An 11,645-nucleotide genomic window follows, 5' to 3' on the forward strand; every position below is an offset into this window, starting at 1 on the left:
TTCAGTAGATTTGTTAGATATTCGACACTATCTGTGTCGGTTTCCTTGCCGAGAAGTTCAGTTGTAGTTTTCAGATAATTCGTTGCTTTCATAAGGCTTACTTTCGTCACATATTTTGGTAGTTTGTATCGAAAGTTACTTTCTCCGGGAGTTCCGTGACAAGTGTTCGTTTTAAGCTGCGTCATTATTTATCTTGCACATTGTCCGAGAGATAAGATGTATATAACAGTATGAGCTCACCTGTTAACTTCTTAGAATGAAGAGTGATGGGTACATAACAAGTAAATCTGGTTTTTGCTCACCGATGAATCTGCGCACATCATGTTGAATCGGCTACGGCCGTTGTTGTACACACATGGGACTACGCAGATCCTTACTCCCAGGACTCAGTTCACTTTCGCTCACAGAAATCTGACGAAAAGGTCCTCAAAAAACTCGGCATGATTCCCCCAAAGCTTCAGAATGTTTCCTCCATAGATATTGTAGCGGAGTAACATAAAGACACAATTCTGTGAAATTTCAAAAATCACATATTTTAGCGATGTTTAGCGATGTTTCAGTTTAGCGATGCTTCAAACACCACACACTGTCCACTCGTTGGTCATGATATCTAACATACATCAATTAAAATCTGCTAAACTTTCCAAGGATTTTTTCAAACTGACTACATAAGCTGTATCTCTAGGAAATCGTGCACTGATTCTCCCTCTGTGATTCTCTCTGCTGTTCCTCGAGCCTCTCCTCGGCAATGGCCCTGGCTCTCTGCAATTCTCTGTTCCTTCTTTCTTCTTCTAGCCTCATCTCCTCCTCTGCATATGCTCTCTGCAATCGTCTTATCCTTCTTTCTCCTGCTAGCCTCCTCTCCTCCCTGGCTCTCTGCAATTCTCTGTCTCTTCTTTCTTCTGCTAGCCTCCTCTCCTCCCTGGCTCTCTGCAATTCTCTGATCCTTCTTTCTTCTGCTACCCTCCTCTCCTCCCTGGCTCTCCGCAAATCTCTGTTTCTCCTTCCCTCAGCCTCTCTTCTGTCCACTTCGATTTGTCGCTGTATTTCAAACTGTTCCTGTATTTCTTCTTGGTTGAAATGCATCTCTTCAACGGCACCAATATCATCATCGTATCCAGTGGGCCAGGCCGCTCTTCGAGCGCCGTCCATCTCCGTGGCAACACGATTCCCCGAGGTGAGAGTGTGGCTCTGGCCACCGATGCTTGCTCCGCATTCGGGACAGTTGGCATTTTCCATGGCTCCCCCGCATTCCCCAATGCAATACACATGCCCTTTGGGACATTTGTACCAATGCCCCTGGTTCAAGCCAATAGCTGTAACAATCTGGACCCTCTCACGATCAGTGATGCCAAGAACAACATGGCCTGTGAGCTGCTTTACCTGATGCAAGAGCTGTCGCGCATGGTGTTCATCTCCCTTTGTGAATGGTTCTTCTTGGCAAATTAGCTTGTCAAAGGACTTCAGTGCGCTGCTATTCATGGTTTGTTGCAAAGAGGGCAAGTTGCGACTCAATACAGTGAAAACCTGCTGGCTGAGGTCAACACGACTTACCTCTTGCTGGAAATCTTTGACCTGCTGTTCAGTGAAGCGATCAAGAGGACCCTCCAATATTGCCTTCTTCAATTTCTCCAGTTGATGAGTAATTGTCGTGCGTCGACTGCTCAGGTTTGAAGAGTGATAGCTGCTATAGCTGTTGCGGGCTGCCAATTTGGCAAAGATATCAGCAAGGGCTTGGAGGAAGGCAAATCTGTTGAGACAGGAGACAGCCTTTTCGAGGTGTTTAAATTTTTCCAAGCACTGTAAGAGCTTTGTGAAGTCACCTTTCACGATGAAGCCATCATGATAAGCCAAATGCTGCCTCATTCGTGCTATCTTTGATCTCAGCCCTTCCATCTTCCTCTCGATCTCCAAATCACTACCTCGAATCATCGTCTTCACCGCTTCCACATCCGATAAGGCTTTCTTGATGGCATTACCATACCTCACATTTCTGCGGATGGGCGTTTTGCACCTTGGGCAACCCTTGAGCTGTATGGGGGGGGGGGGAGGGAGAGAAATCAGAACTCCATATCAAACTGGAACCCTGTAAATGGCCAGATAAGATCATAGTGATTTCCATGAATAGTGCTTTTTTTCTTGGTTATTACTCTAACAGGCTTCATCGGAAGTGCATCAAGAATAACAAACATCTTTTCATTTTTGGATTAAAAAACCTACAAAATAACGTGTCTTCAGAATAAGGAACCTTATCAAATTTTCAGAATAACTAACCTTTGGAATAACGAACATTTGGCACACCACAACTGCTTAACGATTTCTTTTGTTATTCATTTTAGGATTGACAAACATCTAGATATGAGGATTTTGTATATTTCAGAATAACGAACCATCAGAAGAACAAATATCACCCGTAATCCAAAATGTCTCATATTTTGCAATGTGTCATTCCATGGAATGTCTTCTGCTTTGAAATATCTTATGCTCTTGGCTGTCTTCTATCTTCTGCTGTTGTTAAACATCCTATCAACGTATGGATATTTAAAATAGCCATTAATTAATTAATTAATTCATTCATTCATTCATTCATTCATTCATTCACTCATTCATTCATTCATTTTCCATTTCCAACAGAAACATAAAAATATTTTACAGAAATTGAATGCATAATTTCATCACACCATTACATATGACATGAATAATTATCAATATTTGTATATATACTAGTATATATTCATATTACATTCATAGTATTACATAAATTACATCACTGTGTGTTATCTTGGCACACAGCATGTTAATCTGTAATTTATTCCTTATCGAACATTGCTTCTGAGACACTGATTAATACATGACTAGTCATTTTTATAATTTTTTAAATATCATACATATACAAAAATCTTAGATATCCCAAACTGTGCTTTGTTCATCGACTGGCACATGCCACTGAGTGTTTTCTTTGCCATGAGGCACAGATGTATATTAAAACTTAACTACTGATTTATCAATCTAGATGCTACTCTATCACCTGAATCCCTAATGTGTCATTAGCTTTCCTGTTGGACTGAAGCACATTGTTATGCCTGTCTGAGTGGGCCGCTAACTTACAATTACCGGAAGTCAATCAAGGTTGGAGGATTTTAACTGAATGCTGATGAAAAATCATGGCAAGTTACACTGCCTGGGCAAATAAAGGCCTAATATATAGTGAAGGACATCATGGTTTCTGATTGGGGATATCATGCCCTTCCCACAGATTCAGTCATGTAAGTATAATTATGAATGGAATGATGCACTGTATACACGCTGACATGCATACAAACAAAAAGAAATGCACACATGCACATGCACATACACACACACACACACACACACAAACACAGAAAGACGTGCATTCAATATGTATGTGCAACTTGAGCAAGAGGGATAAATTCAGAATTCAGAAGACAAACCTGGATGTTGATTGTATCGTCTGAATCCTGACTCATAGCCATGTACTGGTCCAGCGCATCGACTTCTATGATGTGGCCACAGTCTTCCAGCTCCACAAATCTTGTAATATGATTATGGAGAAATGGAACAGGCAGGCGAGATGAAGACAAAAGCAAAGAGGAAAGAATCATGAGACAAATAAAGTTAATTGTTTCAAGCGGCAAAGAATTAAAGACAACATATCATTAGGGATTAATCAAATCCAACATTACAGAAAAGCTAATATGTTTATGGAACCAAATTATTGGGTCTACACTGAAATAGTGTGTGTATTTACTACTGAACAAGGGCAATCAAGGCCTTATGGTGGAGAATAAAAAATGACTAAGTTTAAAACAGTTGTAAATCGGTATTCTGAAAACTGTTTTAACGGTGTTGTAAGTCATGATAACCACGCCCATCGCAATAATCATATCCAATCGGAAATATTGTAAGAAGTAGCATCTAAGACATTTCAACCAATAAGATTGCTCCCTTGGGCTAATGCGCTTTGCTTAACTCTGCGCGTTTTAACAAGCGTTCATTCTCTGGCGTGCGCACAAATAGGACAATGGCATGCGCAGGTAAAGAGAGCCAGATATAAAATAAAATTACAACTTACAGAAGCTTGATCATTTATGCCTTCTTACAGATTTTGACGTATAGTTCGTGCGGTATGGGGATTCAAAAAGCTATCTCAAACTGAGTCATTTTATTTGAAATTTTGTTTAAAAAATTAATAAGATATTTGCCGTTTATGAGAGGAATCCAAATTTCATGGTTTATGGGGAACTAGACCCTTAATAAATAGGCCCTTGCAAAACCATGTTATCATAATAATAATAATAATTATTATTATTATCATTATTATTTGCACATGATAGAGGGATGGGAAATATCACGCTTATTGTGTTTTGTTTTATTGTTTGTTAACGCACTCACGGCATTCAGAAGATTAGATCTAATTGACTTCCTGATATTTGGGAAAAATTAATATCCAATGTCTGCTTTTTGAAACTTCTCCGAGAACAAGCACTTAAAAGAAATATCTTTTGAAACACATAAAGGTACTCAAAATGAATTCTTATTGGTGAAGACAGTAAAATCATAAAAGTTTAATATTTTGAAAGATGAATAATCATAAACGGTACCATAAATAGGGTTAAATGACTTTTACTTTTTTTTAACAATTAAGTATAATTCAGAGGAAACTTTTTATAAAGAAAGTCTCTGGCATGGTATAGACTAGGAAGTTTTGTATTTATGAGTTTGTGTTTTAGTGCTTTAAGCAAACTGCCGGCGGTGCCGGTAACCTTTCTGTTCATGTGTTTGTGTTTTTATCTATGTGCATATTATGCTACGCGTATTACTGTTACCAAATTTTGTATTGTGGAATGAGTTTACATTTCGTCAAACTGCTTTATCTTTTGCCATTCTGTACATGCATTGTTTTTATATTTTGTATTTTTTTTTTCAATAATTTGAACTCGCATACCACAATACTGAGTTAATAACTTATCTCACTATACAAACAGAAGTTGAAATGAAAGTTACAACAGAGTTAAAACACCTTCCACGCTGTTTTATCTCAGAAGCATTAATTTGCACGGGGCATGACTTACAACAGAAGATAAAACAGTTTTCAGAATACCGTGTAATCCAATGGGTGCGTAGGTTTGCGCCCACTGTTACGCGCGTGCGCATATCCTAAGACAATGGTATGCGCAGGCAAAGAGTGCGCAAGATAAAACACAAGTTACAACACAAGTTACAACATAAGTTACAACAGAGATAAAACGGTCTCAGAATACCGATTTGCTACAACAGACTTACAACAGAGATAAAACGGTCTCAGAATACCACCCCTGTTCTATAACCGTGAAAAAAAACATTTTGGGCATAGACAACGATTGGAGGACACGCTATAATCAACTATGTCTCACAGACAATCACTTGGTCATACTTATTCTGAGATTCATATTTTTTTCTCCTTGCTTTCAGTTGTCTGTTGCTTTTCTTTTTACTTTCAGGAGGCACTAGTTTTGGGGGCTATTTTACTTGACTATCAATTGAGCTTTCCCATGCATGGTCGTGAACAAGTCATTTGAAACTTCCACTTCCTATGTTGAATGGTAGTTAATTTCAGACTTCTGCCGAACTCAAAGTATATTCTCACACTGAGAAACAGGTGTATTTTAACAAAAAAAAAAATATCCAAGAGGAAGTTTGCTGCACAAGCTTTGTCTTGTCCTATCTTCCAGTAAATGGCAATTCTGTATTTTACTTTGTATCAGGTATTGGGGAAGGGCTGGCGGACATGGTTGGTTTGATTAAAACTGAACGAAATCAGAAGACAAAAACGTGTAAATTACTTGCTAAACCAGTTGTATATACGTGTAGTAGGTATAGAGTCATAGGTTTCGAGCATAACATCTTTATTGCAAACTTAATGAAAACCTTGCACAGCTCTCACCTTGCATCGTCATCATCCTCGCTGCCAAAGAAGATTTCAGTCACCTCTTCCTTGTCACAGACACGACACTTGCTGGGGCACTTCTCACCACACAGGCCAATGCAGGGATGTCCACAGGGCAGAATCTTCTTGCACGGCTCGTTGCATGGTTTACGATCACAGGGCTGGCCGCACAACTTGAGACAGGACACATGAGGACATTGCCACAGGCAGTTCTCTTTGCATGGCACGCAGGCTTCTCCACAGAGATTCCTGCAGGCACTATGTTGACATCTATTCTCGCAGGGCTTTGGACATGGTGGACACTGTGCTGAACAGCTGCTTTCACAAGCATGGCCACAGACCAGAGTTCTTCCACACGGCTGCTCGCAAGCAACATGTATTCTGCCACGGAGGCATTTGCCGCAGGTTCCGGAGCATGGATGTCCACAAGCTAACAATGTATTACAAGGATGGGGGCACGTCTCGGGCCCATCACAGCATCGCACTTCCACTGTGTGTCCACATGGATAGTCTGACTTTTTGGTCAATTCTGTGCATTCTTTGCTGCATGGACTTCTACAAAGATTTGTACATTTATGTCCGCAAGGCAACTTTCTGGAACATTGTTCTCTGCACGTTGCATGATGGACTGGAAGGTAGCATGGCAACATCTGAGAATGTCCACATTGTAGCACCTTTTCAACTCTTACTCCACATTTGGTGTTGCATGGTTCAGAACACAGCTTTGAGCATTTATGTCCATTCTTACAGATCTCGTTACCGCATGGTTGTCGGCAAATGATTTGGCTTTCCTCCTGGTTGTGATTGTGACAGGATTCTTTGCAAGAGTGCCCACATGGCAAGCGTGCTTGGCAGGGTTGATTACAACCATTCTTTGTGTACTGCACAAGCTCCTCTGCAGTGGAAACTCCAGTTGGTTTGTGCTGGTTTGAGCATGTGAGCTGGAGATGAGGACCTACCCATTCAAGTCTCTGCGCAGCCTCAATAATCTTACCCCAGAACTGGTTCTGCTTTGCAAGCAATGTGAAGTTACCAATTGCGTATAGCCCCCTCCTTGCTCTGGTCAGAACTGACTGAAGCGCCTGTTCCTCCAGGAGATATCCTGGTCTGCTCTCTCTACCACTACCACTACACATAAACAGGATGACATCACGCTCTTCGCGCAAATCAGCAATGCTTAACAGACGTTCAGATATGTTCCCTTTAAAAAGGGATTTCTGAGAGTGGCGATGAACAACTACTGCAATGTGCTTCCTTGCCAGTCCTCCATTCACCAGGAAATCATAAAATGCGGTCAGAAATGATGCTTCGAAGAGTTCTGGAGAGGTCTTGTCATTGTGTTCAATGAAGAATACACTGTTTGCAACACCGCTTACAGGTGGAAGCTCTGTCACGGATGGATCTGGCTGATATTCTTCTCCAAGAATCAATCGGCTGATCTTTGAACAGGTTGGGCTCATGCGATGCTGGGTTTGAAGCTTGTAGACAGCGTGATTTGTCCCGAGGCATTGTCCCATCAATGAAAATTCTATATTGTGATCTCTAGCAACCCTCTTTGCCAGCTGAAAGTGATGAAGGGTGTCACTCTCTTTACCAAGGAGGACGAGTCGATTGCAACTAGGAGGCAGAAAAGCAGCTGATGTTGACTGCAGAATGTCACCTGCCTCATCACAGATCACCACTTGTGGACTGACTCGATGGATAGCTTCACGATGTTTAATGGCATTTGCTGCAGTCATTCCAATCAGCTTTGCAGATCTAAATACCATGAAGTCTGTTTCTTCTTGTACTCCTAGTCCACTAGTCTGAGTAAGCTCCGTAGACAATGCTGTGATTCTCTCTCGTAGTAGTTTTTCAAGTTCAAGCACCCAGTGTCGATACAAACGCCACCTGCTGTGTGAATTCAGATTCCAAACATTCGTGACACTCTCGACCTCAGTGTTGGTCATCTTGTCTCTGGATTGTAGCTGGTTTCCAATCTTGTCTCTGGCTTTTGGGGCAAGTTGAGCTGCTACAGGGTCCAGTGCACATGGCATCTCCTGGTCTATCCACGAACAATCCTGTAATGTCTCCTCCTTGCATGAGAAACAAGTCACTGTTGGAGGAAGCTCCCTTTTCAACATATCCAAATCATCCTTGGTGATGATATCTGAAACAAGCCAATCTAGGATGATGATGGCCCCATTGCCTTCATTTCCCTCTTTGAGGCTTTGATAGTGCCCTGCACTGATGATTGGTTTAAGGACATTTTCAGGCAAAACTGATTTTCTGAGGAGCAACATGTTGCGATGGGCATTTGCACACCTTTCCTTACAGTTTTTGAGCTTCTCCTGCACAGTGCGTTCAGTTGTTGGAGGCGTCTGCTTCTCACGGTATCTTTCCAGATTATGGTCTTGCAAAATCTTGCGACAGGAAAGTGGTCCTACTCGGACAATGCCTGACCGCTGGAACATCAATACCTGCACAAGAAACTCATCAAGAGTAGCCTTGGATGCACAGATGAAGAGAATTGGTCCTCCCACGCCACTTTTACCCAGGGATCCAGTTTCGCTCCTTGAGTGAATATTACACAGAAAGAGCTGAACCAACTTTAGCCCAACGTACGTTTTACCAGTACCAGGCTGACCAGTGATGACTGTCATTTCATTGGTAAGAGCTGCCTTTATTGCGACAAGTTGATCACCATCAACATTCAGTCTCGTATCTGTTGGCCATTCGTCTGGTTGCTGCAAATGTATGCGAAATGTTGGCTGAGTTCTCCTGGTTTTGGTTTCCTCCTTGAGAAGAGGACCCACATCAAATGTCATGTTTGTGTCACTTTTCAGACAGCCTTGGCAATTTCCTGATGGGGATTGGAACACAATGTGAGATGCTAAGGGTAATGAGTCTGCAGACAGTTGTTGTAAAGCTTGCAGGGTTGCACTTGACTCCTCAATGTTGTTCCAAGAATCGATCATGAAGAACGTCTTTCCAGAACACAGTTCTGTCACATCTTCCGTTCTGAGCACCTGAATTTTGACATATCCCAGCTTCAGTAACTTCACATCGCGGCTAGAAACCATAGCAAATATCATGTGATGAAAATGTGATGTGGTGAGACACAGCATCGAGCCACACGATAAGATCTTTGTGGTATCCCAAGATATGTTACCGAGATGCGAGGTGTCGAACCTGATTTGGAAAGTCAGTGAGTCAGATTTTTCCCATGCATTTTCCTCTACAATTTTCACTCCAGTGTAGACATGACACTCTCTTTGTGCGGCATGGATACCTCTGAGTCGTTTGATCCTGTGATACTTGGAAATTACCGCACGAAGAGGTCCGACAATGTCTTCACGCAGGATATGAAAGTGTACATCAAGGAAGTCATCTACTGAAGATGGACCCTCACGGCGCGTATATGACAACAAGGCTGATTGTGCATCTGTATCTACTACCTCTCCAGCTGTAGGAAATATTGGTACAGTGGACCTAGACGTAGCTTGCAACTTTTCCACTTCTGGAAGATGTCCGGACAAAACCTGCTGCACTATTCCAAGTGACCTGCTGACTATTTTGTCATTACGATTTCCGGTTTTCATCATGTAACATGTCAAACTGTCATGAACTACCGTCAAAACCACGCAGATGTCTAAAAGACTGCTAGCATCATACACCGATCTGTACTCTACAAATGCTTGGGATATTTCCACAAGGTGATGTATGTTTTCTTCACACATTCCTCTTTCAGCTTGCAACCTACACCTTAGTGCATGCAGGAGCAAATGCACTTTGATGAATTGCTGTTTTGCGAAGAAGTTGAATACCTCCCTCGCATTCTCATCATGGGTCTGGGAGATTAAAGCAAGAACTTTGAGAAGGCATAACATCATCTCATTCCCAATATCATCATCCTTGAGGAGTTGCTCCAGGAGACTTTTCCGTGACCTCATCTCCACAGCCAGCACGGACTTGTCTCTAAGTAAACATTGAAGCTCACGGACACTCAGATTAGGTCCAAATTCTGACTTTCTCCGCCCCCCGTCGCTCCTCTGATTTTGCTTTTTGCGTCGTCCTCTTCTCTTGCCATCCCGAATTGTTGTGCTGCTTGCAACTGAGGAAACAGACTCGGTGTCACTGTGTGTGGCGGATTCAGCAAAGCCCGCTGGGGAATTCAAGTCATACTCATCCGACATCTTGTACCTTTACTGAAAACTGAAGTCAGTTTAGGCAAAACAGAGTCTTCAGTGTGTGGAAAAGTTGGCTCTCATATTATGTAAACAAACTTCAGTACTCAGTGGATAGCTCAATCCCATGACGGTGGTCTGTATGTGTTGCAGAGTCCAACAGTGGGTGCAACATGACAATATCCAGAAGAGTCCTAGATACCTGTAGATAAAAAAGTGACATCCCGGTATACAGTTGATAAACAATAGTTAATCACAAAACTTAGGACATGTTCAGACAGCTTTAATTTGTGGGATGGTATTCAATTCAATAATTAGGCCCCCACCCCCCCCCCAAAAAAAAGAAGAAGCACGAAATAGGAAATATACACGATAGTAAGAAGAAATCTTTGCCTAAATAAATCATTCAACCTTAATCCTAAAAAGACTGGGCTATTTTGATGCCTCGTAGGACTGGCGGGGGGGGGGGGGGGAGAGGGGGCTCATTGGGTCCCCCCCCCCCAAGATCTTAGCCATTGACCGCGCGATCGCACGGAAAATTGGCACGCGCGTCATCCACAAGGTAATCTACAAAAGCCCCCCCCCCAGTCTTTTTAGGGTTAAAGCAGTATTCAAAAGATAATTGTTGTCTTAAGTATATTGGCTTAGTATTTTAAAAGTAAAATAATTACTGTATTTCAGAGAAGTAATTCTTGAAGTGGACTATGTTAGCTATTCAAAATACATTTTCTTTTAACCAAGTGCTGCATTTGGTGTACTCTTGATAGGGGGTCAATCACAGTTGCAAGTTTCTTGCTTTAACGACATCTTTCAAGAAACAATTATCATCAAGAAATTTACAAGCATCTTGATAAACTTAAGTAAATATACCTTCTTCTTAAATACAATGAAACTGAACATACCAATTAAAAGGAATTGTACATCCAACTCATGGCACATCAAAGAGGAACATAAATTAATCATTAAGTCTCAATGCAGTTGATTGAAGCGTCTGAAGGGCACACATGCACCATGCATTTTTTTTTTAACGATAACGCACAAACAGCCATTTCAGAGAATTGCACAAAATTGTTTACCAGCTATTGAACTGGATGGTGTGTGATGTCACGCTTGTGCTTTTATTTTGACTTAGCTGTCGTGAGCTGCCTAAGGATCTTCGAAATGTCTTGAATATGAAATATGCCAAATACTCAGCCAAACTGAACATTTATAAGTAAAAAAAAAGTATTTTTCTAAGTACTGAGTGTAGAGTGAACATTCTTCCACCCAATTCTCTTGAGACTTCAGCCGTGATTTGGCAAAACTACATGTCTCGTCATGACTTTTATGGGTGATTTCAGAATAGTCAGCTTTCATCAGGTCATTTGCATACTGTAACAAGATTTGGCGCCACTGCTCTCGGATAAGCTGCCCGTTCGAACGTTGACGAGATTCCCGATACGCCTGAGCGGCAGAAAGCACCCGAACTCTCTATACACAGTCAATTGACAACTACTTTAAAGCTGCAACCGCCAATTTCGAGCGAATGATGA

The 11,645-nt window shown here is 41.6% G+C and overlaps 1 protein-coding gene across 1 annotated transcript; it reads right to left on the reverse strand.

Moving 5' to 3' along the window:
- Positions 1-681: 681 nt before the first annotated feature.
- Positions 682-10,122, reverse strand: LOC139739492 (NFX1-type zinc finger-containing protein 1-like). The gene is made up of 3 exons (XM_071650096.1): positions 5,945-10,122; positions 3,453-3,552; positions 682-2,031 (listed from the first exon to the last, which is right to left on the reverse strand). The coding sequence occupies exons 1-3, from the start codon at positions 10,120-10,122 to the stop codon at positions 682-684; spliced, it is 5,628 nt and encodes a 1,875-aa protein (XP_071506197.1).
- Between the last annotated feature and the right edge of the window lie 1,523 nt (positions 10,123-11,645).

Source organism: Diadema antillarum, unplaced genomic scaffold (assembly GCF_040938485.1).
Source record: "Diadema antillarum isolate AM-2024a unplaced genomic scaffold, OU_Dant_1.0 seq00000802_RagTag, whole genome shotgun sequence".
Lineage (NCBI taxonomy): Eukaryota > Metazoa > Echinodermata > Echinoidea > Diadematoida > Diadematidae > Diadema > Diadema antillarum.

Bases quoted from the DNA above. Each gene is read 5' to 3' on its own strand.
- LOC139739492 (XM_071650096.1), bottom strand. From the start codon at position 10,122: ATGTCGGATGAGTATGACTTGAATTCCCCAGCGGGCTTTGCTGAATCC. The intron at 3,553-5,944 runs GTGAGAGCTGTG...TCATATTACAAG, and splicing joins GAGGATGATGACGATGCAAG to ATTTGTGGAGCTGGAAGACT. The intron at 2,032-3,452 runs GTTTGTCTTCTG...CCCCCCATACAG, and splicing joins ACGATACAATCAACATCCAG to CTCAAGGGTTGCCCAAGGTG.